The 27,168-nt window shown below is 42.4% G+C and overlaps 1 protein-coding gene across 1 annotated transcript; it reads left to right on the top strand.

Moving 5' to 3' along the window:
• The first annotated feature begins 228 nt into the window (after positions 1 to 228).
• Positions 229 to 27,145, top strand: LOC136460718 (classical arabinogalactan protein 9-like). Its single transcript, XM_066460311.1, has 3 exons — positions 229 to 629; positions 853 to 898; positions 26,981 to 27,145. Exons 1-3 carry the CDS (start codon positions 229 to 231, stop codon positions 27,143 to 27,145), a joined length of 612 nt encoding a protein of 203 aa, XP_066316408.1.
• Positions 27,146 to 27,168: the final 23 nt, after the last annotated feature.

The following is a 27,168-nucleotide window of genomic DNA, read 5'->3' on the forward strand; positions in this document are numbered from 1 at the left end:
GGAAATGCAAAAATATTAACCATGGTGGGCACGTAATAGAGCCCACCGTAGTTAATATATTAACCATGGCGGGCACATAACAACGCCCGCCGCGGTTAATAGATTAATCGTGGCGGGCAGTGTAAGGTGCTCACTACAGTAAACATTTACCACAGCGGGCGGCTTATATTGCCTGTCGTGGTTAATTAGTGGCTATATATGTGACCCCCGCCCCCGTCCTCCTCCCCCATGCCCGTGACCCACCCCCATCCTCCTCTCCACGGAACCCTTGCTCCGGCCGCTGAGCTCCTCCATGCTGGGCCCCGTCCTCGGAACCCTAATGCCGGCCACCGAACTCCTCCACGGCCACCGCACACGCCCCCTGCCCCTGTCCTCCTCCCCCCGTGCCTGTGCCCCGCCCCCGTCCTCCTCTCCTCGGAACCCTTGCTCCAGTGCCCACCGAGCTCCTCTGCGCTGGGCCCCATCCCTGAAACCCTAGCACCGGCCACCGAGCTCCTCCGCGGTCACTGTCCACATGTCAGGCCCCGTCCTCCTCCCCAGTCACCGTCCACACACCGGGCACCATCATCGGAGCACAGACAAGCTCTAGCCACTACCTCCTCACTTGGAACCTGCTCGCCCAGGCCGAGGTAAGAACTACATAGTACCTTGGTTCTGTAATTACAATGCTGTAGAAATTTTATTCATTTGGGCCCCTCTGTCTCCAAAGCTCAAATTTTATTCTTGTAGTAACTGCTATATTTTCCCCATTGAAATGTAATTAGAGATTCACATTTGGGCTATCCTAGCTTTCTCTAGGTTCCACTACGTTGTTCTGTCTACTGTGAAAATGCAAAACTGTCTTTCCTTCAGGTATGATGAGGAGTCTTCTAATTCTGCTGTTAACTTAGTGTTTAAGGTAGTTTTCAGTTAGGGTCTGTTTCATAGAGCTCTTAGAGCTGTTTCCAAGCTTAATTATAAATTATATGCTCATTATGCCAAGCAACTTTGAATATGTAGTCACATAATTCATGGATAGGAATTTTCAATATCACGCATATTTAGCCGTGAAACCTGGCTGTCTATTTAACAATCCCCTTTATAGGCTTATCTCCAACAGGGTTGAGCTATTTCCATATTTAGCTGGAATTTGTGACCTATTTATACAGGGTTGTCTCCAACAGCATCGAATCTCAACAGCATTGTCTACAAGAATAAAATTTGTAATTACATGCTGCCTATGATGCCAAAGAAATTTGTGACAAAATTTTGAGCATATGCCACTGCCTATGATGCACCTTGCCTTTAAACTGATCACATGCTAAATTTGTGAGAATTTTGAGATGAATTGGTCACTCTGCTGCAATTTCTAGTAGTATACTACTACTACTGCTACTACTACTGTCCTCCTATACTACTCCTATACTACTACTATACTACTGTTGTATACTACTACTAGTATACTACTACTAGTATACTACTTTCTAGTAGTATACTACTACTACTGCCTACTACTTTCTAGTAGTATACTACTACTAGTATAATACTACTACTGCCTACTACTACTCCCTCCTCCTCTACTGCCTACTCCTCTACTCCCTCCTCCTCTACTGCCTACTCCTCTACTATGCTCTTGCTGACTAAATTGAGTAGTTCTGCTACTACTCTTACTCTTACTGACTAAATTTGATTGAGCTGTGATGGGGGTTTATTGCTGCCTATGTTGCCAAACAAACTTTTGAGCTATACAGCTCTTACTCTACTCCTCTTACTCTACACTACTCTACTCTCACCTCCTCTAGTCTTCTACTCTATCTTGATGGCCGAAGGACTTAGCCCCTTGGAGCCGAATTTTGAAACTATCTTGATGGCTTTTGTTTGGTATTTGCAATGATGATTCTTTTCACACTTCTAAGCTGAGGCAGTGGCATATGCAATGATGTGAACCCTTTTATGCTGAGGCAGCGGCGATGATGATCGAGTGCCCTCGCTAAACTAGGATGGCTTGTATACCAGATACAAGGAACCAGTTTAAAAGCGATGTGATGACAATGGGGCAAATCTGAGCCAACTACTACTACTTTATGACTCTAGTACTACTCTACTTTACTACTCTAGTACTAATCTACTTTACTACTCTATAACTATGTCTATACAACTGAAATATGTATTCATTGTAGCTTTCCAATGGCGGAGGAACCGATAAGCGAATGGTGCGACCCTACCCCTAGTGCATCATCATCAACTAGCCTCGAGAGCCAAGTTTCCATGACCCTGAGGCCAACAAAGAAACATCATATAGAGGATGAAGATGATCTGACCTACCAACTGAGGGACGACGAAGTTGAAAGTGCATGGTCTCCAAACCCTGAATAGATGCCGGTGGTGCCTCGAGAATTGAATTTCAAGGAGGAACAAGTCAGGGACAAAGAACCCCCCCGCTCCATCTCCAACCACTTTAGGCAAGTCTAGGGGTCAGAGGACAAAGCTGAGAAGGGGGGAACACGGGAGGCACCGGAGGGAAATCCATGGCGAAGTCCATGTGATCCATGAGGTGGGACCAAAGGGAAACCCGTTGTCGCCATCCATGGTCCTTGCCAAGTTCAGCAACCAGGTGGCATGTATAGTCAAGGACAAGGTGGAGATCACTTGGGAGGAGTGGAACAATGTCCCGATCGACTACAAGACACATATCTAGGGTGAGGTGACAAGGAGCTTCCATTATCCCGAGGACGCCGATCTTGACAAGTGTAGGGAGTGGGTCATGCACGTGGCAGGAAGAGCCTTTAGAAACTTCAAGTCCATGCTGACCAGGTAGTACCTAAAGCTAGGCAAGTCACCCTATGTCAAATACACTATGGTGAAGGAACATCACTGGGAAGAGTTCTGCAAACAAAGAACAACAGAAGAAGCAAAGGCAAAGAGTGCCAAGTTTAGCGCACTCGCGAAGAAGAACCTGCACCCCCACCACTTGGGCATGACTGGGTTTGCTGGTAAGAGGCCCAAGTGGTGGGAGGAAGAAAGGGGTAGAGCTGCCGCCGGGCTTCCCGATCCATACGATGGTGTAGACTTGAGGGCTAAGGACTTCATCTATGCCCGCAAGTCGAAGAAGCTCAAGGAGGGCACGAGCAAGTTCAATGAGCCCAAGTTCAAGGAGGTGGAGAGGGCTGTCATCGAGGCCGCTAAATCCAAGGACAGCTTCGAGGTTCACAGGGGCCAAGACTTGCTAACCCTGGCGCTAGGAACCCCTAAGCACCGTGGCCACGTCCATGGCATGTCGTCGAAGATGAGCTGGAACTCAGTGGAGTCATGGCAATCTGATGCTGCCACATACCAGTCAAGGTAGAGGTACAAGGAGGGCATCTTTCAAAAGGGCTATGATCAAGGCATGCCCGAAATGATCAGCGGTCCATAAAAGAAGCCTTCACGAGCAATGACCTAGATATGGTGTTGCTGAGGTCACAGATGCTTTGCTAGGCTGGCATGGCTGTGCCTCAAGTTCCACAAGGGCAGACACAAGGGCAGCCACTACCGATGATCGAGGATCACCCAACGCACCCTGTCGATGACATCTAGGAACCCATGCATGTCCACCTCACGATCCCGTTTGGTAGGGCAAAAAAAGTTGACCGTGGGTGAGGGTTACATGCACCCCAAAGAAGATATCAAAGATTTCAACCAAGACCAGATCCCTACCAACTATGTTGCCATGATACTTACATGGTATGCGACCAAATATGAAGAATTTGAAATGGAATATCCAACTGTAGAAGGGGTAATGATCCTTGGAGCTACCTTGGGTTCCGAAGTCCTATAGAACAAGGACGACATAGGGATCATTCTCTCGACGCTGACTTCTATGCTGACGGTGACACCAACATCACAACCATCCATTGTTGGATCTTGTCCCCTCGATGATCCAGATCATGATGACGGCGATGACAAAGGCAATGACGGGGATGACAAGGGAAGGAACTCACCCCAAGGCACAAGCCCTCACCCTCGTTCTCCTCCTCCAACAACAAGTCCACCTCCACCTCTCGGCAGTCCATCTAAGGGCATGAGCAAAGGACTGGGAGGCACAAGCCCTCACCCTTGTTCTCCTCCTCCAACAAGTCCACCTACACCTCCTGGTAGTCTGTCTAAGGGCACGAGCAAAGGACCAGGAGGCACAGAGGAACTAGGGGCAAAGACACCACCTGCTACCATTGCGAGCACAAGCCACTGTCCTCCACCACCGGCGAAGACTAAAGGCGACCAAGGGCAGCTCGCATACTCACTTGAGTTTGAAAGGTATGGTAGCGGCGAGCATAATTTGCTAATAACTTTTCTTTGCCATAATATGGTACTAACATTTTATCCCAGGCCAAGATCACCTTTCCATCTATTTCCTGAATTGGATGACTGCCCCGGCCATTACGAGCATGGGAAGTTCATGATAACCAAGGCCCAACTCATCGACGAGGAAAGGTGGGAGACAAGGAGGTTTCATCTCTGGTACATGGAAGCAACAAAAGCTGGCCTGCATGGTTTTCTAGTCAAGGTTGTGGCAGAGTACTTCCACTTGCCCGACAACGATGTAGAACTCCCCATGGACTTCCATGACATGTACAGACTACTATGGGAACAAGACCTTGACATTGCCCAAGTCACCTTGTTCTCTATGTAAGTGATGAATTGCGAGTTTCACATATCACCTACCTTTGAATCGGTCAAGACTACTTATATATGCCACGATGGCTTGCCCTTGCAGGTTGATGGCCTATATATCCAAGGAACTAAAACTTGATGTTATCTATCTATCTCCAATGCATATTGCTCAAAGAATCATCATTGGTTACCACCTAGATGACAATCATCCAACCATGAAAGACTTGACCAAGCGACAGAGAGAGGCGCATAGGAAGAAACTGATGGACAATGAGAAGTTGAACATTTCAAGATACATACTAGGAGCAATGAAGAAGATCAGGGGAAATGGGTGTATCCTAGCTGCCTACCACTTTGGGTAAGTCAAAGACATGCCTGTAGATATAAGTGGGTAGCTAGCTAGTATTATTATTTCTCATTGTAACCTGTATTTTGTTTCAATGGCGTAGCCAAGGCCTCGAGGGTCACTGGGTTGCATTTATCATCTACCCTCAGGATGGCAGGGCCTGCGTATTTGATTCGTTGACAGTGCCAAACTTAAAAGGGTACAAGGCCTTTGAAGATTGCCTCAGAGTGTAAGTGACTGAACTATCTTCTCATATGCATTCTAATGCCCTGCCTAATACTAGTACATTTCGTATAGTGCTTATAAGGAGTATGTGAAGGATCCTGAATGCTATGATGGAAGAACAGAGAAATTTAAGGCTAAGCATAAGAATCGCATCAAAATCAGACGCAACTTTCCAGTAAGTATTTGAAAGGTTTAATTGTGCTTTCTGTTCATATGCTTGTGTATCAATCATGCAGTGTGCCAAACAACCGGTAGGATCATGAACCTGTGGCTTCTATGCCTATGAGTTCCTGAGGGTGTGCAAGCAGTACAGCAGCAGTTGGAGGGTGCTCAAGAATAGATTGAACTGGTCGAGAGACATGCAGAGCACCCAACACAGCTTCAAGTAGACAAAGGCGGACATATGTAAGTTTGTCTTAGACAAATGTGTGCTTGAAGGGGGCATGTTCTTCAATGAGAACAACCCGCTAGCGATTCTACCAGAGTACGAGAGGCTGAGGAAATGGCCCACGATGATGCGTCCGCAGGATTACACCTTAGCGCATGTATAACGACTTTAATATGTAAATGTAATGAATTAACGATGACAAGAACGACTAAGTGAATGTATATATATGTATATTATCTCATGTGTAATGCCTGTATACTTTTTAAGTTTAATCTGTGAAATTTGGATGTGATTTGAATTTGAATTTATATGCCTGCTGTATTTTATTTGAATTTATATGCCCGTTGTATTTTTTTAATTTAGGAAATAATTTACTGAGGCAGGCAAATAATAAAGCCCGCCATGGCTAATCAACATAACCACGGTAGGCCACAAAAGGTGTCCACCGCGGTAAAATAATTTACCGTGGCGGGCGGTGTAACGTGCCCATCGTGGTAAAAGTATATTTACCGTAGCGGGCACGTTACACCGCCCGCAGTGGTAAATCGGTTAATTGCGGCGGGCAAAGCTGCCCGCCGTGGTTAAGCCACGATTTACCGTGGCCTCTAGGCCGCAGCGGATGGCTTTTCCCACCGCAGGAAACCGAAAACGCCCGCCTCCAGTAAAGTTTGTGTAGTAGTGTAAGGCATCGGCTGCGACGTTTGCCTTGCCAGGGTGATAGTGCACTTGGAGGTTATAATCCTTGATCAACTCAAGCCATCTTCTCTGACGCATATTCAACTCTGGTTGAGTGAAGATGTACTTGAGACTTTTATGATCAGTGTAGATGTTGCACACATTGCGAAGTAAATAATGTCTCTAGGCCTTCAAAGCATGAACAACTGCAGCAAGTTCCAAGTCATGCGTTGGATAATTCACTTCATTCTTCTGAAGTTGGCGAGAGGTATAAGCAATGACTCTTCCCTCTTGCATAAGAACACCTCCTAACCCAATACCTGATGCATCATAGAACACATCAAAAGGTTTCTCGATATCCGGTTGTGCCAAAACCGGAGCCGAAGTTAGAAGAGTTCGTAGGGTGTGGAAAGCTGCATCACACTTATAAGTCTAGACAAACTTCATGTCTTTTTGCAGCAACTGAGTCATAGGCTTGGCTATTTTAGAGAAATCTAGGATGAAGCGACGATAATAGCCAGCCAACCCTAGAAAACTCCGAACCTCGTGCACCGAGATTTGAGCCTTCTAGTTCAACACTTCTTGCACCTTGGTGGGATCAACCATAATTCCACCATCGGACAACACGTGTCCAAGAAAAGGTACCTCATGAAGCCAGAATTCACATTTGCTGAACTTTGCATACAGCTGGTGTTCCACAATCTAGTGAGAACAACTCGCAAATGTTCAACGTGATCTTCTTCGTTCTCAGAATAGACCAAGATATCATCTATAAATACCACCATAATTTTTTCCAACTCGGGCATAAACACTGAATTCATCAGATACATAAAATGTGCGGGGGTGTTGGTCAATCCAAAAGACATAACAAGGTACTCATACAGACCATATCTTGTAGAGAATGCGTTTTTGGGACATCCTTAGGCCGAATCTTGATTTGATGATAACCAGATCTCAAATCAATCTTGGACAAGACTTCTTCTTTAGACAATTGATCAAATAAGATATCTATGCGTGGCAGAGGGTACTTATTCTTGATTGTAGCTATATTCAAGGGTCTATAATCTACACACATGCATAGAGATTGATCCTTCTTCTTTACAAAGATAGCTGGGCACCCCCATGGAGATGAACTAGGATGGATAAGGCCTTTCTTTAGAAGTTCATTCAACTAGGTCTTAAGTTTGGCTAGTTCATTGGGAGGCATTCTATATGGCCTTCTAGAGATGGGCACTGTACCAAGAAGCAACTCTATCTTGAACTCCACTTCTTGATCCAGGGGCAATCTAGGCAAATCATTAGGAAAAACATCTGGAAAGTCACACACGACAGGGATATATACCAGAGACTTGGCTTGCACTGCATTAGTCGTGCAAGAAAGATTAATGTCCCTAGGTAGCTGTACTAGGAAACCCTCCTGATTACCAGGATCTCTGAGCATGACTACCCTAGTCGATGTATCAATAAGCACTCCATGACGGCTCATCTAGTTCATTCCTAATATCACATCTATACCTAGCCCCGGTAAAACTACCAGATCAACCCGATAACTTCACCCCTCTATCTCAAATTGCACGTCCCCAACTACTAGCTTGGTTAGGATAGTACCACTAGCAGCCCTAATACAATAACCCTCACCCTCAACAGTATATGTTTTCTGCATAAACTTGGATGCAAATGCTGGACTAATAAAGGAATGCAAAGCACCCGAATCAAATAGTACAACTACAGGGTGTTGATCAATCAGAAACTTACTAGCAGTCACTACCTCTCCTAAAGGAATCTCAGTAATATTAGTGTGGTTCACCTGCACCTGACGGCCACCTTGGTAGTTGTTCTTCTTAGGGTAAGGACACTTCCTTGCCTAGTGATCGGTCTTGTTGCAATTCCAACATGGCATGTTGCTTGGCGGCACATTGGAACTGCCTTGACTGGTAGTGCCCTTGGGAAGAGCAACCGTAAACGCCTTGCAAAACCCAGTCTTGGCGGGATTCTTCTTCAGCGGTGGATAGAACTTAGCGGCTAACGCTGGAGGACAGAATGGAGCCCTTGGTGCGACTGGAGCCTTGGATTGTGAGGTGCCCACCTCATAGGCCCGCTTACGACTTTTCAAAGTAGCATACACACCATTGTTGTTCTCTTGCGATAAAGCATCACTCACAAACTCATTAAAAAGAGCACACTTGCAATTTCCCATGGTCTTCATCAATTTGGGGCTAAGCCCCCGCTTGAAGCTAGCAATCTTCTTAGCATCGGTGTCCACAAACTCGGTAGCATACCTTGCAAGGTTGTTGAAAGCCTATAGGTATTCATTCAAGCTCTTGTTCCCCTAAGTTAGCTTCATGAACTCTGTATGTTTGATTGCCATGAGACCAGGAGGAATGTAATTTCCCCTGAAAGTAGACTTGAACTGATCCCAAGTGATTTGAGCATTAGCAGGCATAGTGGACCGATAATGACTCCACCAAATGCCAGCTAGCCCATGTAGTTGGTGAGATGCGTACTTAGTCTTTAGCACCTCAGTCAAGCAGAGCAGACAGAACTTCTGCTCGAGAGTATTCAACCACTCATTAGCTTGTAGGGGCTCCTTAGCCTCCTTGAAGATCGGGGGTTTCATGTCAAGGAAATCCTTGAAATCACTGTATTGATTTGGTTCTGGTCCTTGGCGTGGACCATAGCCATCCTGATTCGCAATTATATGGAGGGCCTCGGCCATAGTGCGCTGTCCTTCCGCAAGCATTGCTATTAATTCCGTTGGTGTGGGTGGTGGTGGCAGTGGAAGATCATCATCATCACCCGCACCGGTGGAATGAGTACGAGGCATCTACACAATGCGCAACCAGTAATTATTGATGATGTTACCACATTGGAGAGGACCAATGTAATTGTGCCAAACTGAATTTACTGACGAGAATGCAAACTTCATACAATAAACAGAGGCAATAATTCATTCTCCAATCACCACATCATCAAGTAGATTACTAGTGCCATACGTAGTGCATTCCAACATGACAAATTTTAAACTTAACCATTACGATACGCATCCCGAAGGGAGCAAATTAAAGTGCATTACATGCCGAGTTCAAATTTAAAAAGGTACATCCAACATCAGTCTTCGTACTTAAGTTCATTACATCAATGACTGCAAAAGCTTAACTAGTGAGACTTGCTAACGAACTACTCGTCAAAGTGATCGTTGTCCACATTGGAGACACCTTGGACTTCTTCTGGGTCTTCCTCTTCTTCTTCTTCTTCTTCTTCTACTGGCTCATCTGCATTGTCAACCATCTGCACGTCCTCTTCTTCATCATTGGCCTCAATCACTTGAGGTCCACCCACATTTGGATACCTTGGTATGGGGCGAGGAATAGGAAACAGATGGTTGTGCAGTTGATGGTGCTCAACCTAAAGCTCTTCAAGCTGTTCTTGGAGTGCTTGCTCCCTTTGAAAGGCATTGTGGTTAGCCAAAATCCAACCCCGATGTCTTTCTTCTGCTAACTCTAAAGTTGCATCCCTGTGACGGGTCATACGATCCAATTCTTGTGCAGCCTCAACTCTCTCAATAGTGAGGTTCATTAGCTGGTTATGAAGCTCGTCTCTCTCACATGCGGTTTGACCCCACTATTGCAGACAATAATTTGCAATACCACGAATCTCCTCAACTTCATGCTGAGCTCTCCCACATGCATCCGCCCTATGGCAATACTTGCGGGCACACAACCTGAACTTGTGCTGGGCTTCCATTGCCTTGCCAGCTTCATCTAGCGCACTTGAAAGGGTGTTTTGCCTGACTCGACAAAGCTTCAAGACTGCCATCATAGCACTCATTCTAGCATTGTCGCTCTGCACATGTTCGCCATGGCCTTAAACCAAGGCCTGACCAACGTCCTAAGTCCACTCAGCCTTAGTAGGAGACACTCGGGGAATGGATGAAGCAGGTCCACCCACTAACTCATCCCCAAAGCTCTGTGCTATATCCATCAGCACATCAAAGGGCAGCAACCTGAGTGGCTTCCCACGGGCTTCGTCCATTAGTCTCAATGCTCCACCCATGCCACAACGGTCTTGTGGGGTTTTGCGGCACTACAAAGGTCACGACGTACCATGGTACATCTTCCAATGGTACCGCCTACCTCCACGTGTAGCTGGGTGCCTCCGGGTACCCAACTGAACTGAGCACCCTCTAGAGCAAGGTGGGAGTACAGAACTAGTCCAAAAAGGTGCTGCTACCAGTAGGAAACACAGGCGCGGCCATCTATATCAAAAAGGGATGCAATTCATGTGAGAGGATTATTTTGCTGAGAGATTGCACTTCACACTTGGGATAAGCAATTATAAGGGAGGGAGTAATGCAATATGAATGACATGAGTGAATATGATGCATGCCCGTTCTGTACGTCCTCACAAACCTAGGAAAATTTAAGCTTTAGCGGAATATACGGTGGCATACATACGTTCTCTCAATTAGCGGTAACTAGTTGATCTACACGGTGCGTTGTTAGCGTACCTACAGAAAACTTCATTGCAGCCCAACCCAACAAGATATAATGCTAATTACACTAGTAGTACTAAGATACTCTCCATATATACATCCCCAAATATATATACTTCGGTATCCAAACTACCCGACAAATATACCCACAATTAAGTACCTTCATATATACATGTATGCAATATGTAAATACTCCAGTAACCACAACTAGCTCTCCCCTAGACTGATGGTTGGACGGTCATGCTCTCACAACTCACACTTACCTTGGCGTAGAGGTAATTGATCCATACATTACCATTCAAACAAATGGCATCCATGCAATATCACACCGCATGGACAACGAAATAGAAACAATCAATTCCCCCATGTTAGTAATTATATATAAGCCACCTAGAAGTCCTTAAGTGGGCTATAAGGGATGTGATCACCAGTATACCATAAAAATTTTGATTTTTGAACACTTATATATAACTATAAGTTGGAAAACCATTTTCACAACAAAAGCTTTTGTTTTAAATAGCCGTAAGACATGTTTATTGTTGAATCTAGCTCTGATGCCAGCTGTCACAGAACCAACCAATTTATAAGAGCACAACTATAAAATCAATTGCCGACACGATCAAATTCTCAAACTTGAGCCCATATAAACCTGGTAGTCAACTGAAATCTCGAAGGATTTCAAACCAACTTGCATACAACCAAGATCACAGTAATTCAACATAACATATCGTACGTTACAACATTTCGCAGACATTTGCAAATAGATTACATCATCACAGAGTCATCGTTATTACAAAACAAGTCTTGTAAAACATGCGGAAGGAAATAGTTTAACTTACACACCCGAGTTCAAATACAAATACTAGTTCGCTGATCACAACCCGCAAAAGCATTTAGATAAGAGAACAGAGATCATGCCCATGATCTAGTCTTTGTCACCCGCCGGGTGGAGACAATACTTACAAAATCCCTGATATAGGAGGTCATCTGCAACAAGAGGGAATAAACCCTGAGTATGAGAATGTACTCAGCTAGACTTACCTGTCAAAAACCAAAAAAATGACATCAAGGATTATGCATAGCTTAATGTAGTGGATCTGGCTGACAGTTTCTTTTTGCAGAAAAGCATAAGTAATAATGATCAACTCTTAACCTGAACTAGCAGTGACTTTTAGCCATTAACCTGTCAACTATATTAGCACCTGTACTAAGCAATCATTTTATTTAGGTGCAAACATTAATAACCATATCAGGTATTCATTATGGCAACCTCATCATCATCATCCATTTAACCATATCGTTAAATTAATTGAATCTATGTTGCCGCTGCTCAGTCAAGTTCTCACTATCCAGGAGAGACGGTGATTCAAATTGATTCCTATCTAGCTGGAGGGTTATTCCTAACACAAACCCTGCTCCCCCCGTCAGGGTCGCAAACAAGTCACCTTTGGTACAACTCAGGAGAAAATAAAAGAAAAGACGCGGGTCCAGGCCGCCCTGCATTCTCAGAGAACCACTTTGCCAAGAAGTGTAGGATTTTAAGCACCTAACTCCCCTTGGACTTATGCCAATGGTTCTCCACACATCCTTACTACCTCCAAAATGCATCCAACCCCCATGGATCCTGGCCTGAGTTGAGCTACTCGGCTTCATGGTCGGAACGACTTATCCGACCAGCTAAGTGTTAGGCTGCGTTCAACATGACATGAGGACGTACAGTGTATCAGTCCTTAAATGACGCAGACGGAGTCACTATGTTCAAACCTACACAAGACTCCGCTCGGTCTTAATTCATTATTCATATGGTTCTTTTCCACGATAGCAAATATAGCTAACCATGATCCACCTCATCCTAAAGCTCGCAGGTGACAGGAAATCACCTGACTTCTACCGCACTAAGCATGGCTAAGCATTTAACCCGTTCCTGAACTTAATAGGATTCCAGTGCGATATCTGGACGAGGGATATATAATGCAGCAATTGGTTCCAACCAATTCCTATACTTAATGCATCATCAACGAATAAAAGATACTCAATGTATTTGTATAAACATGGGAGGCTTAATATGCTCCGAGGCTTGCCTTTCAGAAAAGAGGAAGGCTGGTGGTCAGGGCACTCGGGCAACTCCTCTGCAGTGGCTGCTTCGTTGGCTTCCTGCACCTCGGGCTCCTCCTCCTGGTTGGCTCCCTCAAACTCCAGCAACGTCACTCCCTTCGGCACACCTATTCCATGAATGTGCAAGATAAATATCATGGATGCACATGAATGAATGTCAGGGATGCTCGGGGAATGCACAGGTTCGCTGTAGTTTGTATATTCCAACTTAAGCCCTATTCAAATCACTTTACTTACCAAGCTTATACAACCTAATGTATAATTGCTCTTCTTCAGTTAATGACCTAGCACCTGCACCTAAGCATATTCTCAAGTTAGGCTAACCCCTAAACAATCAACGAGAACATTGCAACAAGCATACACTCCAGCATTTGTATTTCAGCAAAATGAAGACTATGTAGCGGTATAGTAAACTAGCCATATCTGGAGATTTATAAATCCAAATGACATGCAACAGGACAATTTGGAAAGCTTATGAAATTTTCTACAATTCATTTTCAGACCTCAAAGTATGATTCTAACCTTTACCAGGTTGAATTCTTTAGTCAACAGAACTCTGTCCTCACAAGACAGAGAGTAAGCAAAACTGGAACCTAACTTTAAACAGCTGTAGTTCCTAAACTACTGGGCCAAATGCCATCCAATTTTTACAGGAGCTAGATACATAAATTATCTACAACTTTTGTATTCATCACATTCACAGCAAACCAAAATATCATGGGGTACTTTATAAAGTCCCCAGATCTGTCCAGAGAGACATAATGCAAACGGATAATTATTAACTTATGATGTAAACACATAATTGGACAAAACTAACTCTACTCACTTATTACACATATCACAAGAACACCAGAAAGTAGGGTGTTCATCACCAAAACATTTCTTTAAATACCTTTCTTAATTTATTTAATTAATTATAGGAAATGGTAAACATATATGAAAACTACACCATTAAATTTACAAAAATTACAGTAGATACTACATGCTCTAAGTAGACTACCATAAAAATTTCACACCATTTGAGTAAGTATAACAGCCTCCACACAAATGATAAGGCATAATGGCTTAAAATGGCATAATTAGGAAACCTTAGTGAAAAATGTCAAGCAACAGATTTCATATTTTTCCTAGCATCCTTAAGGTACTAGGATACTACCCACAAAGTTTCATGGTCATAGGATTCCTAGATAATTTACAAAAATTCACCCAAATATCAATCAATGATAAAAGGAAAATCTAAAACTCAAAAACCATACATGCAATGACTCCCAAATTTTAACCAGAGCTTCTACTAAGCAAGACTAGCTTACCCACAAAAGTTCAAATTTTTGGATCACAGAAACTCAAGATATGATTTAAACAAATTTGCATGCATTCAAAAACACATTTCAAGTTCCTATTTAATTCATCCAAAATTTCTACATCATGTGCTCATGTCATATTTTTCATAAATACTAGACCTCACTGTGAGTCTAACAAAATTTGACTCACACCATTTGGATCTACACAGTTGGAGATACAAAATTCACAAAAGAGCATTCAAAACTGGAAATTTGAACTAGCTTTTAAACAAACAGTCACTGACGCGTGGGACCTGCCTGTTAGCCAGACCCACTTGTTAGCGATACAGAACAGGGGAGGCAGCGTTCGATGGCGCGGCGGTGGTCTTGCTCACCGACGGTGAGGACTCCGGTGACACCAAGGCCACCTATGTGATGAGAGGAACTAATTGGTGCAAGTGACAAGACCTAAGACCTAGCGGAGGTGGCTCGTCGCCGGTGATGGCAGCACGGCAAAGCTCCGGCACGAGGCACCGACAACAGCGAGCCATGGCTGCCTCAACCGAGCTCTGTACGAGCTTCAGGAGGTCACTACTATGCTACCCAAGCAAAGAAAAGAGGATGGGAAAGCCTTGGTGGTAGCAGGCCACATAGAGCTCCAACTCCGATGAGACCCCGTCATGACGGGCGGTGGTGGAAACGGCCAATGCGCCCTTACCAAGACCCAATCGGCTCGGCTAAGAGGTGGAGGAGGTAGAGGAGGACACAGCGGAGCTGTGGTGAAGATGTAGTTCGCGTTTTTGCGGCAGCGAGCAAGCTAGGCGACAGCAAGGCTTAGTCGGCATTGGCGGGGCAGCTGAGCTTTGTTGCTGCTCGTGGTGGAGGCGATGGAAATGGAAATTGAGCTGACGAACTGGTCGGGCAGGCGCGCGGGAGGGTTCATGTCGTGGCCGGCCGTGCCAGGACGTCCATGGTGCATGGCAGCGTGGTTAGACGGCCGGCAACGGGTGGCGCCATGCGTCGGTCATTTTCTGAAAACGGTCAGCACTGGAGCTCGCCTGAAACTCTGATTCAGTGATCAATCAACCAACTGATAGGCACTTTTCAACGCTACACATTTCCTAAACCATGAAGAATTAGTGGAAGCAATGTACATGAAAGTTGTAGAGCTATAATAGGGCTACAACAATGCTTTAGACATCATCAGCTAATTCATGACGGATCACAAGTTATATCAAGCCAAAATCAAGTTCATGAAACTGAAACTGCAACTAACACTTAGGAATATTTCCAAGTGTTGAATCAGCTTTCAATTCTGACTTGTGGGCCATTTTTGAGCATGTTGTGCACATTTTCATGACTTGGCTTCTAAACAAAGTTTGTTCCTTATAAAATTTGCTACAACTTTGCTTTAGTTTGCTCAGACATGCAAACATTCTAAGCTATACTTTTTAAACAGTCAAACACAAGGGTTTAGGGGTCAAAACAAGTCAAACCCCTATTTGAAATCATATTTAGGCAACATGATCAATATGAACAATGTTCCAAATGACATTCTTGGTGTCACTAAGTTGTTCAAGAGGATTATTAGCCACACCACACCTTGGTCACATAAGAATCAAGCATCGTATGTACTGAAACAATGAAAACACATGAAATGTTATAATTGTTTCATAGTCATGTTTCACATGTTTCATGATCTTGTTGCATGGTACTAAGTAACCATGTTTCACTAAAGTGAGTTGCACATGTTGCACTTAATTGTTGCACACTAATCATTTCATAAAAGAAACAACACACATGAAATATGCAACATGTTGCAATGTTTTGAAATCATGTTTCATGTGATATAAGCTTATGAATGAATGAGTGATGCTCATGTTCATGAAATGCAAGTGCAAATGTGGAAGCTAAAACACCTAGGGTGTTACAGTTCATCTGCTTTAGCTGATTAAGAGCTGGCCCCCCAAGTTTATAACTATAATCGACTATTCAAATCACTAGTAAGGAGCTAAAGAATTCACTGGTAGCAATATTACCTTATTTCAAGCTTCATATATACATGTGAACTTTGAAGTATCTATCACGCCATCTTGGGTGGTTGAAGAATGGAATGGATTAGAATCCAATCATCCTCACTTCTCCTGCTCAGAAAACTTGGGTTTTTTGAAAGATTTTGAAATTAAAATATAGCTTTGCTCCCTGAATGATTCTCTTAGATCACTCAATATGCATAGTTCCTTACCAAGACATTGTTTCGCCTCTATTTACCCTACCTCTAAAAAGCTTATGTGGAGTTTGGGTAGGGACAAAGTATGTAGCATACTTACCTTGCATATCGTAAAGTCAAACCCTAGATCCAAAGAGAGAAGTGTCGTACTCTTAGATCAAGATGTGCATGTGTGTGGAATATTTAGTGGCCAACCTAATTCTACTATGCTCTCTGAAATATATTTCTCTCTTGTGGAATATTTTTTGCAAGAACATGGGTTATCTTTATTCTCATTTCTTTTTCTTTTTGTCCTTTTTACTTTGGACCTCTTTTGTGTCCATCTTTTATATTTTGCATAACCCATGTCTCTTTTTACAACAACTTTTGAGAGAAATATTATCAAGAACTTGGAGCATTTATTCTGATAAAACCTAGCAAACATATTTTTGTCTTCTCCCAATGTAGAAGCAGAACATTTTGAGGTGGATGAAAAACATGTTTTTGCGTACATCCAGTATAGAAGCAGCACATATATGCGGCGTGTACATGATTTTGATCTTGGGAGCATGACAAATCTCTCAACAAGGGTCAACAAGACTTGACAAAACTCAACAAAGAGCAAGCAGCTTTATGTGAAAGGTTTTAATGAGACTAATATATGGCTCTGGTAGGAATTTCAACATCATTGAGGAGACAAGCTATTGATTTTGAATTTTTGTAAGAAAATTTCCCAAGTACTTTGCAAAAAGAAGCAAGGTTTCTTTCATCAAACCATATCTCATTCATCAACTACTTAGATAGCATGCTTTTCCTATGATAGATTGTTCACAAGTGATAGGAAAAGCAGGAAATAAAGAATATGCGTACCTCCGCTTTGAACCGATGAATGCCTTTGCTTGGACTTTCTCCCAGTATGCATATATTAGCTTGACTTCATTGGCCTTATGATCTCTGTGTTCCCAATCAAACATATGATATGGCATGACCACATGCACTTCCAAGATCTGATTCATCCTTTTTGTGCCCACGTACATCATGTATATATATGCAAGGAAATCTGACTTACATGCACTACATAAAGGGCTCTAATTGCTTGATGCCTTGATCTTCCAATTCTGAGCCAATTGCGAGCAATCTTTCATTTATTGCTTCTAACTTCTAATCAGGCGATTATTAGTTTTAGAAGTCCTGCAATTAGATCAAGTTGAGAACACAGAGAGAGAGCACTGCAAAAAAACGCTTGCCAAAGCCACAAACTATAACAAAGGTCAGGGCTAGCCAAGAGGCTTCCTGCATCGGCTCTGAATGAATTTTTCTTTCACTGCTATTGGTTCCTTTATTAATAGCTTTTGAATTATCCATCGAAGAACCCACCAGATAACTTGGACTTTGGTCTTTTAATTGATTTAGAACAGTCGATCTAACCAAATCTACTAACTTTCTAGGGTCTGATCGCCTAGTGCCAAATGCAAACACAAAACTGCATCGAGCAAATACCCTCTAAACCTGCGGTCAAGAACCTGAGTGACAATGCAGTGGCAAAAAAAAGGTGCCATTCGTTTGAATGTGTCAAGTGCAACTTGAGTGGTTCTGAACTCATAACTTTTCAATCCTTAGCATTCCTGATCTGTGATATCTCCATTGTAAATATTTAGCCAATGCAACTCTCTATCTTGTATAAATTCTCTATTGTTTAGCAATCAACTTTCAATGCTTCTTCTAGGATTCCAAAAACTGGCTTCTTCAAACCGTCTCCAACTGGATAACCCTTAGAGGCAATCTTCAGGTTTGGGTTGCGACACAAAACTATGGCAAATAAATCTTAAATCTACAGCCTGGAACCAAACAAAAATGCAAAAAATCCTAGTAAAATGGAAATTCCTCGCGTCCATGATCTCCACAACCGCTGCTTTCCAATTGGCCACGTGTGGCCTTCTCGATTCTTAGAATGGCCTTTCGCTTTCTATTAACTGCACTTTATTCCGATGTGGCTCTACCCATGTCAACTTTGGCTATAAATATATAATTCTAGGGGATAGCCGAGAGATCACATCTATGCTCGCCTTCGCTTTTGCCACTACATAACTCATCCTTCTTCATCCTTAGATCATAAAACCCAACTCTAGTAAAGAGTAATAGCGGACGGTAAGCGCCCTGCTGGTGATGTACTAGAAAAGGATCTTCCCCCGTGCCAGCGCTTCTGCATCCTAGGGTATGTCGACATTGCATTCCAGATCTTTCGATAACCATCTGAACTTGGTAATTTTTGTTTCATAAGAACATCACTCGGGCTAATGTCTAAAACCTTCTGGTGAGGTTTGAGGCTCAGCCAGTGGCATCTGTGGCTTCCTCCATTGATTCTTTAGACCCGTATAATGGAGATGATGCACAGCGTTATCTTCATGAGTGGGTCGAGGTGCTAGGTCATCATTAGGAGGCGACCCAAGAAATTGAGCCCCTAGAGGCCGCCTTGGCTGCCTCTTAAACCACTCTTACCGTCGTGGAGGGGGAGAGTAGCACTATACACGCGCGACTAGCAGACTTCGATGCCAAGGTCGTAGGTAGGATCCTTAGAAGAAACCCCTGTCTCTTTACCATTCTGCCCCATCATGCTTTTCTTGATGATTCTTTTCTTTCCCTATCACAGCTCTGATAGAGGAATTGAGGCCCTCCAACTAGCGGCGAACAATGCCACCGAGGCTCTGAACACCCAGGGTGATTTGGTGGTGAGTCACCTCTAGGACATCCCTATGCGTGCTAGGAGATCGCTCTCCACGATGTCCACCATGGGACTACGGTCGCCCTGACCATCACTCAGGTGAACTTCGGACATGAGCTCTGGTGGCTTTAGCCTAGCTTTGCAAGTGGTGACAATCACCATGAGTTGGTGGAGGATTTTGCCGAGCATGCTGATGCTGTGGAGAATACTTCCTTGGCCGAAGGAATCATGGACAACGTTTTCTTCGGCCCTTAGTTTGTACCTAGGATTATCATTATGAATAAAATCTTCAATCAATCTTCCTTGTGTTTTTCTCTGTTTTGTGTGGATGCTCCCTTGAACTGACCTTTGTGTGATTTATATATCTTTTATATTTTTGCACTATAGACGATGCGTGCCGCACTGGCTTTTGCCTTCTTAGGCTAAATTAGGATTGTTAATTTTTTGTTCTAGAGGCAATACTTTGCTAGTACCAGCTGTCAATCCTAGTGATGATCTGAATTCGATCACACTCGAGTAATAATCTTAATCACCAGGGTTAAAGTCCCACAATGAACAATTGCTTTCAAAAATAGCCAACAATGATTTAAGTAATAAATCACTTATGAAACCCCAAAATTCACCGGCTATCAAACTCTTTCAAAATGTTATGCATTCAAATCCAATTCTGACTCTTTGAAATAGAACTGCTATACTCTAACAAATTAATCCATAAGGGCAGTGTTCAGTCGTTCCGTAATGATCAACTAGAGGAGTCATCAAAATAAACTCTCAGAGCCGATTGCTTGGATCGACTGTTGGCGTTCATCGTTGACTTTGATAATGCCTCCTTCCCAGATCCTACTAGAGAAACACTCAGAGTCTTCAAATTCCCAATAGGCTAGATTAGCAGCTGCCACACTTATAGAGGTGTCAGCTTGAACAACTTCAACATTATCTCCCTGCCATTGGATAAGGCATTGGTGTATTGTCAAAGGGATACAACAATTAGCATGGATCCAATCACGACCAAGGTGCAGACTATATGTTCCTTTACCATCGATGACAAAGAAAGTAGTAGATAGAGTTTTACTCCCAATCGTCAACTCGACATTAAGTGCCCCCCCCCCCCGTGTCTTAGATGCGTTACCTCCAAAGTCTTTTAGCATGATATCAGTCTCAAGCAAATCTCTAGGACCTTTTCCAAGTTTGCGGAATGTGGTATAAGGCATCAAATTGACCACAGCGCCTCCATCAACTAACATCTTGGTCATTGGCTTTCCATCGACAAATCCTTTCATGTATAAAGCTTTCAAGTGCCGATGCTGAGATGGTTTCTCAAATATAGCTTGTTGGGACTGGAGGGTTAGCTGAGCCACTGCTTCTCTGAATTCTTCATCATCATCATACCCCTCTTCATCGGACTCTCCTTGCCCATACTTGGAGGGAGCACTGAATTCTGCAGGTAGGATGAAAACTATATTAATATTAGCCGATGGCTTACCCTTATCGGCTGTTTGCTTGACGCGCCATGTCCGAGGTCTGCTATACTTTTGAGCTTACAATTCTTTATTCCACAATCATTGGACTCTTCTTTTTTGGATCCTTGTTAGACCTCCTAGACACCATTTGGTCTTTTTGCCAAACATACTCTTTCTCTTCATCACAACCATCCCAATTCTGATCATATGCACGCTTACCTAGCTGATCATGAACTCCTTTACTTTTTATGCGCTGAACCATGTCGTTAGATTGATATCCCAAATGTTCATGAATGAACCGACGGTTGGCTTGAGATTGCCTAAACTCTAAATATTGATTACTGCACTCTGGGTAGTTACGTCTTGTGGGCAATTTTAAATCTTCATTCCAGCAATGTCTAAAGAAAGGACAGTTCTAGTGTAACTTCGCTTGTTTTCTTTCATACCTCTCTTCTTTGCACCGATGCTCATATTCTTCTTCTTCAAGCCGGCGCTGGTAGTCCTTCTGCTTCTAGCATTGCCACTTGTTCAAAAATATTCTGGAACTCACACGAGGACGCATAGCACCAGCTCTGGATGTCTCACCTTGTTCGTATTGGCTCTTTTGTTGATCGCGTTGCTGCTTAGCTTCTTTATACTCATTAGCCGATATCTGAACCTTGGGGTCAACTGACCCATCTTCTTTGGCCTTAACCGATGTCAAGACCTTCGTCTTTCCTTTGGCCAACTGAAACTCTACCATATGTACCCCTAGGAAAGGATGCTTATCTATGCCCATTATTGGTTTCTTGGCTGGCTCAAACTTGATCTTTCCTTGTTTGATGGCCTTCTAAATATGTAAGCGGGAGATTCTGCACTCATTAGTGTTATGATTTGTGGCATTGTGAAACTTATAGTATTTCTTCCCTTTAAGTTCCTCAGCCAAAGGGATCACATGATTTGTAGGTAACTTCAATTGCTTGTTCTCTAGGAGCAAATCAAAGATCTTATTGGCCTCCTTGACATCAAAGTCAATGGCATTTTCTGTCTCTCTCACCCATGGACAAGATACAAGAGCCTTGCCCCATGTCCACTCGGCGGTTGCAACTTCTGGATTGTCTTCATCAGAGTCTACATCATATGGATCAGACATAGTAGTAGTACCCTTTAAATACTTCTATTTGCATAGGGACTGATGCTGACTCTCAAAAGCAGACACCCTCTGAACTAGGTGGGTCAAACTCTCAAATTCTTGGCCATCAAACTTTTCTCTTATTAATGGAGACATCCCTTGAAGGGCCAATTCAGTCAATTGGCCATCAAACAGATTTAATGAGTAGCAACGGTTCCTTACTTCTCTGAATATTTGAATGAACTTAGAGACTGATGTTCCTCTCCTTATGCTTGTTAGATCTATGATCTTCTTCTCTCCTATCCCACTATAGAAGTATGAGTGGAATTTGTTCTCTAGATTGACCCATCCAGCGATCGAGTTGGGTTCAAGTGATGAAAACCAACTGAAGGCCAGTCCAGACAGGGACAAGGGTAAGAATCTAACTTTATGTGCTTCCTTGATAGATGCATCTCCAAGCTGAATGAGATAGTGGCTGATATGTTCCATGGTTCTCATCTCATCTATCCAGGTAAATTTGGAGAAATCTGGGACTCTGTAGCGTGGAGGGAGTTGGACGATATCATACCAGGCCAGGTATGGGCGCTGGTAAGAGCTAACCTATCCTTTAGGCTTTAGGACAAACTAGCTCTACATCATAGCAATTATTCTATTAACAAAATCATCAACATCCATGCCAGTGACTCCTTGTCTTGGCTGCCCTTAAGTCTGAGCCTGAGAGCCTTATACTTGAACTTGTTGACCCTGAGCCAGTGTTGGTGCAAAAATGTGGCTATGCGATCAACACACAGCAAGCCAGACGATCTGAATGGAATGAGATTGGAGATCTGCTTGGCTTCAACACAGGACTAGTAGATTCTAAAAATCAAACGGCGTGCCAATTAATTTGACCTACAATTGACTAGGAGAGAAAGTCTTATCAGTAGTTTAAGGTGGAACATGTCGGTGTTGCTCTAGATAGTTCCAAATATGTGGCTAAATAGCTAATTCGATGGGCTATCAACTAAATGGTCGATATCCAACATATCAATAAAACAAAGATCATCGAATTGAAGATTATCGGCTAATATCAATGATGATGGTATGAATTCAAAATAACCGATACTCATGGGTCATAGTGATTTTATTATGATTGATTAATCTAGATAGAACAAGTACAATACACCCAAATATAAGTAATATAAAGAAACGTCATTAGCTAGATGAATATAACCAGTGTAAAGCATTGCGCTAATAAGTTTAATAAGAAAAGATATAACATGCGAACAAATTGACTATCTAGTATAAATGAATCTAAAAATGCTCTGAATCTAATTTGTTATCATCAAAAGTGAGGTTCAATTGGGTTGATACAACTATAATAATAATAACAAACTAAAGCCAAAGAATCTATAAAACCATCTATATATCAACAGGTTCATAAAAACATGATATATGTGTGAAAGCGTAGGCAAATCAGCTAAAATAGCCGATGCATGCATAGCAAACAAACAGAGTACATGTCTCGATCATGAACAAAACCACCAATCTATAATCTCTAATCTGAAGTCTTACTAGTGGGGTTCGATCGGATCGATACAGCTATGGTAGTGTCATTAGATTAGATCTCATTAACTAGTGAGTTTATTCAAGATTGGAACATGTCTTTGGATGCATACTATGTTTGATTGGAATAGAGATAAAACAGTCGATCTAGCGGAGTTAAGTCGTCAATTATAAGATCCAAAGTATGACCAAACTAGAAGATGACCAATTAAGATGATGTGATATTGATTCTATCTCTATCTCAATCAGGTGATTTGTTATAATTAATAAAACATTAATTATAACAAGATCGATATCTAATGAATCAACCAAAAATAGCAGGGAAAACCTTATTAATCTTAGTAGATTTGATAACCGGTGATATTGTATTAAACAACAAGTTATTTAACACAAGATTGATAACTTTGATCTATATTATGGTTCGTAAGAGATCAATCAGCTGATGCAGCCTTACAGACTACGATACAAATCAATAACTAGCTTATATTATGGCTCATAAAAGATCACTCAGCTGATGCAGCTTTACAAGCATAATACAAGTCATGATGGTACTCATAGACAAGCCGGAGGTCGATCGGTCGATGCAGCCCTGCTTGTTGAAGAACTCGCTGAGTTTCTACAGTACTCATACTCCTAAGGGTTGGCGTGAAGCCGGAAAAGTAATTGTATTGATTGATTGTTCCTTGTACAATAACTGGAGTCCAATATTTATACATGGAACCTAAACATGAATCCTACTCTAATATGACTCATTACAATTCTTGGAATAAAAGAAAACATTCCTAACTTAAAAATAACTTGGACCCTAATCTTTTCCTTTTTGTAGAGTCCAACATATTTTTTCCCAACACCATCCATACATAGTCCATTGATGTTGTCACAGAACCGACCAATTTATAAGAGCACAAGTACAAAAATAATCGCCGAAATGATCAAATTCTCGCACTTGAGCCCATATAAACCTAGTAGTCAACTGAAATCACGAAGGATTTCAAACCAACGTGCATACAACCAAGATCATAGTAATTCAACATAACACATCACATGTTACAACATTTCACAGATGGTTTGTAATAAATTACAACACCTCAGAGTCATTGTTATTACAAAACAAGTCTTGTAAGTAGCGGAAGCAAATAGTTTAACTCACACACATGAGTTCAAATACAAGTACCAGTTTGCTGATCACATCCCACAAAAGCATTCGGATAAGATAAATAGAGATCATGCCCGTGATCTAGTCTTCGTCACCCATTGGGTGGAGACAATACTTACAAAAGCCCTGATAAAGAAGGTCATCTGCAACAATAGAGAATAAACCCTGAGTACGAGAATGTACTCAGCTAGACTTACCCATCGGAAACCAAAACAAATGACACCAAGGATCATGCATAGCTTAATTTAGTGGATCTGGCTGACACTTTCTTTTAGCGGAAAAGCATAAGTAATAATGATCAACTCTTAACCTGAGCTAGTAGTGACTTTTAGCCATTAACCTGTCATCTATATTAGCACCTATACTAAGCAATCATTTGATTAAGATGCAAACATTAATAACCATAGTAGGTATAAATTGTGGCAACATTATCATCATCATCCATTTAACCATATCATTAAATTAATTGAATCTACGTTGCCACTGCTCAGTCAAGTTCTCACTATTCGGGAGAGACGGCGATTCAAATCGATTCCTATCCAGTTGGAGGGGTATTCCTAACACAAACCATGCTTCACCCATTAGGGTCACAAACAAGTCACCTTTGGTACAATTCAGGAGTCACGAGTCCGATCAGTGCCGCAAAATCAGAGAACCACTCGGTGACTTAACCCGCCCTTGGGCTTACGCTAATGGCTCTCCGCACATCCTTACTGCCATCCAGATTGCGACCAACTGCTCGCGTCCCTAGCCTGAATCGAGCTACTACGCTTCGCGGTCGAAACAAGTTATCCGGCCAGCTAAATGTTAGGCTGCGTTCAACAAGATATAAGGACATACAGCGTATCGGTCCTTAAACGACACAGACAGAGTCACTATGTCCAAACCTACACAAAACTCCGCCCGGTCTTAATTCATTATTAGCATGGTTCTTTTCCATGATAGCAAATATAGCCAACCGTGATCCACCTCATCTTAAAGCTCGCAGGTGACAGGAAATCACCTGACTTCTACCGCACTAAGCATGGCTAAGCATTTAACCCATTCCTAAACTTAAATAGGATTTAAGTGCGATATCTAGACAAGGATAGATATATAATGCAACAATCGGTTCCAACCAATTCCTTTCCTTAATGCATCATCAACAATAAAAGATACTCAAGATATTTGTAAAAACATGGAAGACTTAGAATGCTCCAAGGCTTGCCTTTCAGGAAAGAGGATGGATGGTGGTCAGGGCACTCGAGCAACTCCTCCTCGGCGGCTGCTTCATCGATTGCCTAAACCTCGGGCTCCTCCTCCTGGCTCGCTCCCTCAAACTCTAGAAGTGTCACCCCCTCTGGCACACCTATTGCATGTATGCGCAAGATAAATATCATGGATGCACATGAATGAAGTTAGGAATGCTCGGGGAATGCACATGCTTACGGCAGTCCATATTTTCTGACTTAAGCTCTATTCAAATCACTTTAACTTACCAAGTTCATACAACCTAATGTACAATTGCTCATCTTCAGTTAAGGACCTAGCACCAGCACCTAAGCATGTTCTCAAGTTAGGCTAGCACCTAATCAATCATCAAGAACATGGCAACAAAGCATACACACAAATATTCGTATTTCAGCAAAACAGGAACTTATACAGTGGTACAGTAAACTGATCATAACCAGAGATCTACAAATCGAAATGACACGCAACAAGACAATTTGGAAAGCTTATGAAATTGCCTACAATTCATTTTCAGACCTCAAGGCATGATTCCAACCTTTACCAGGTCGAATTTACAGAACCACATAATCAGGTCTAAACAAGACAGAGAGCAAGCAAAACTATGATCCAAATTTGAATGACTGTAGCTCCTACTCTACTGGGCCAAATGCCACCAAATTTTGATAGGAGCTTGATAAATAATTTATCTACAACTTTTGTATTCACCACTTTCCCAGCAAACCAAATTATCATGGTGAACTTTGCAAAGTTCCCAGAACTGTCCAAAAAGACATAATGCAAGGAAATATTTATTAACTTATATTGTAAACATATAATTGGACAAAACCAACTTTACTCACTTATCACATATATCACAAGAACACCAGAAAGTAAAGTGTTCACCTCCAATTCATTTATTTTAATGCCTTTCTTAATTTATTTAATTATTTAAGAGGAATGATAAACATATATGAAAACTGCACCATTTAATCTATAAAAATTGGATTTCATGGTCATTGGATTCATAGATAAATTACTAAAATTCACACAAGGATCATTCAATGATAAAAGGAAAATCTATAACTCAAAAACTATACATGCACTGCTCTCAAATTTTTACCAGAGCTTCTACTCATCAGGAATAGCTCACCAACAAAATTTCATAATTTTTGGAGCACAGAAACTCAAGATATAAGTTAAACAAGTTTGCATTCATTTAAAAACACATTTCAAGTTTCAATTTAATTCTTCCAAAAATTCCACTACAGTGTTCATGTTATATTTTTCCTAAATACTAAACTTCACCATGATCCTAACAAAATTGGAACCACCCAATTTGGATTTACAAAACTAGAGATACAAATTTTACAAAACAGCATTCAAATCTGAATTATTTGAACTATCCTTTTAACACTCAGTCACTGGCAGGCGGGGTCCACCTGTCAGCTGGGCCCGCGCGTCAGCGACACGAAAACAGGGGAGGCAGCTTGCTCGACGCAGAATCGGCGGAGCTCGCCGACGGCGGCGTCACCGGCGACGAGGAGGGTACCTCCGTGTTCGCCATGACCTCCCGCACCGATTGACACCTTAACCCTAAACCCTACTG

This window comes from Miscanthus floridulus, chromosome 6 (assembly GCF_019320115.1).
Source record: "Miscanthus floridulus cultivar M001 chromosome 6, ASM1932011v1, whole genome shotgun sequence".
NCBI classification, from domain to species: domain Eukaryota; kingdom Viridiplantae; phylum Streptophyta; class Magnoliopsida; order Poales; family Poaceae; genus Miscanthus; species Miscanthus floridulus.

What these genes read in the sequence shown, in the direction of transcription:
- LOC136460718 (XM_066460311.1), top strand. Translation starts at nt 229, where the DNA reads ATGCCCGTGACCCACCCCCATCCTCCTCTCCACGGAACCCTTGCTCCG. An exon ending in ACCTGCTCGCCCAGGCCGAG is followed by an intron (nt 630 to 852) that starts GTAAGAACTACA and finishes TCTTTCCTTCAG; the next exon opens with GTATGATGAGGAGTCTTCTA. An exon ending in CTGTTAACTTAGTGTTTAAG is followed by an intron (nt 899 to 26,980) that starts GTAGTTTTCAGT and finishes TTTAACACTCAG; the next exon opens with TCACTGGCAGGCGGGGTCCA.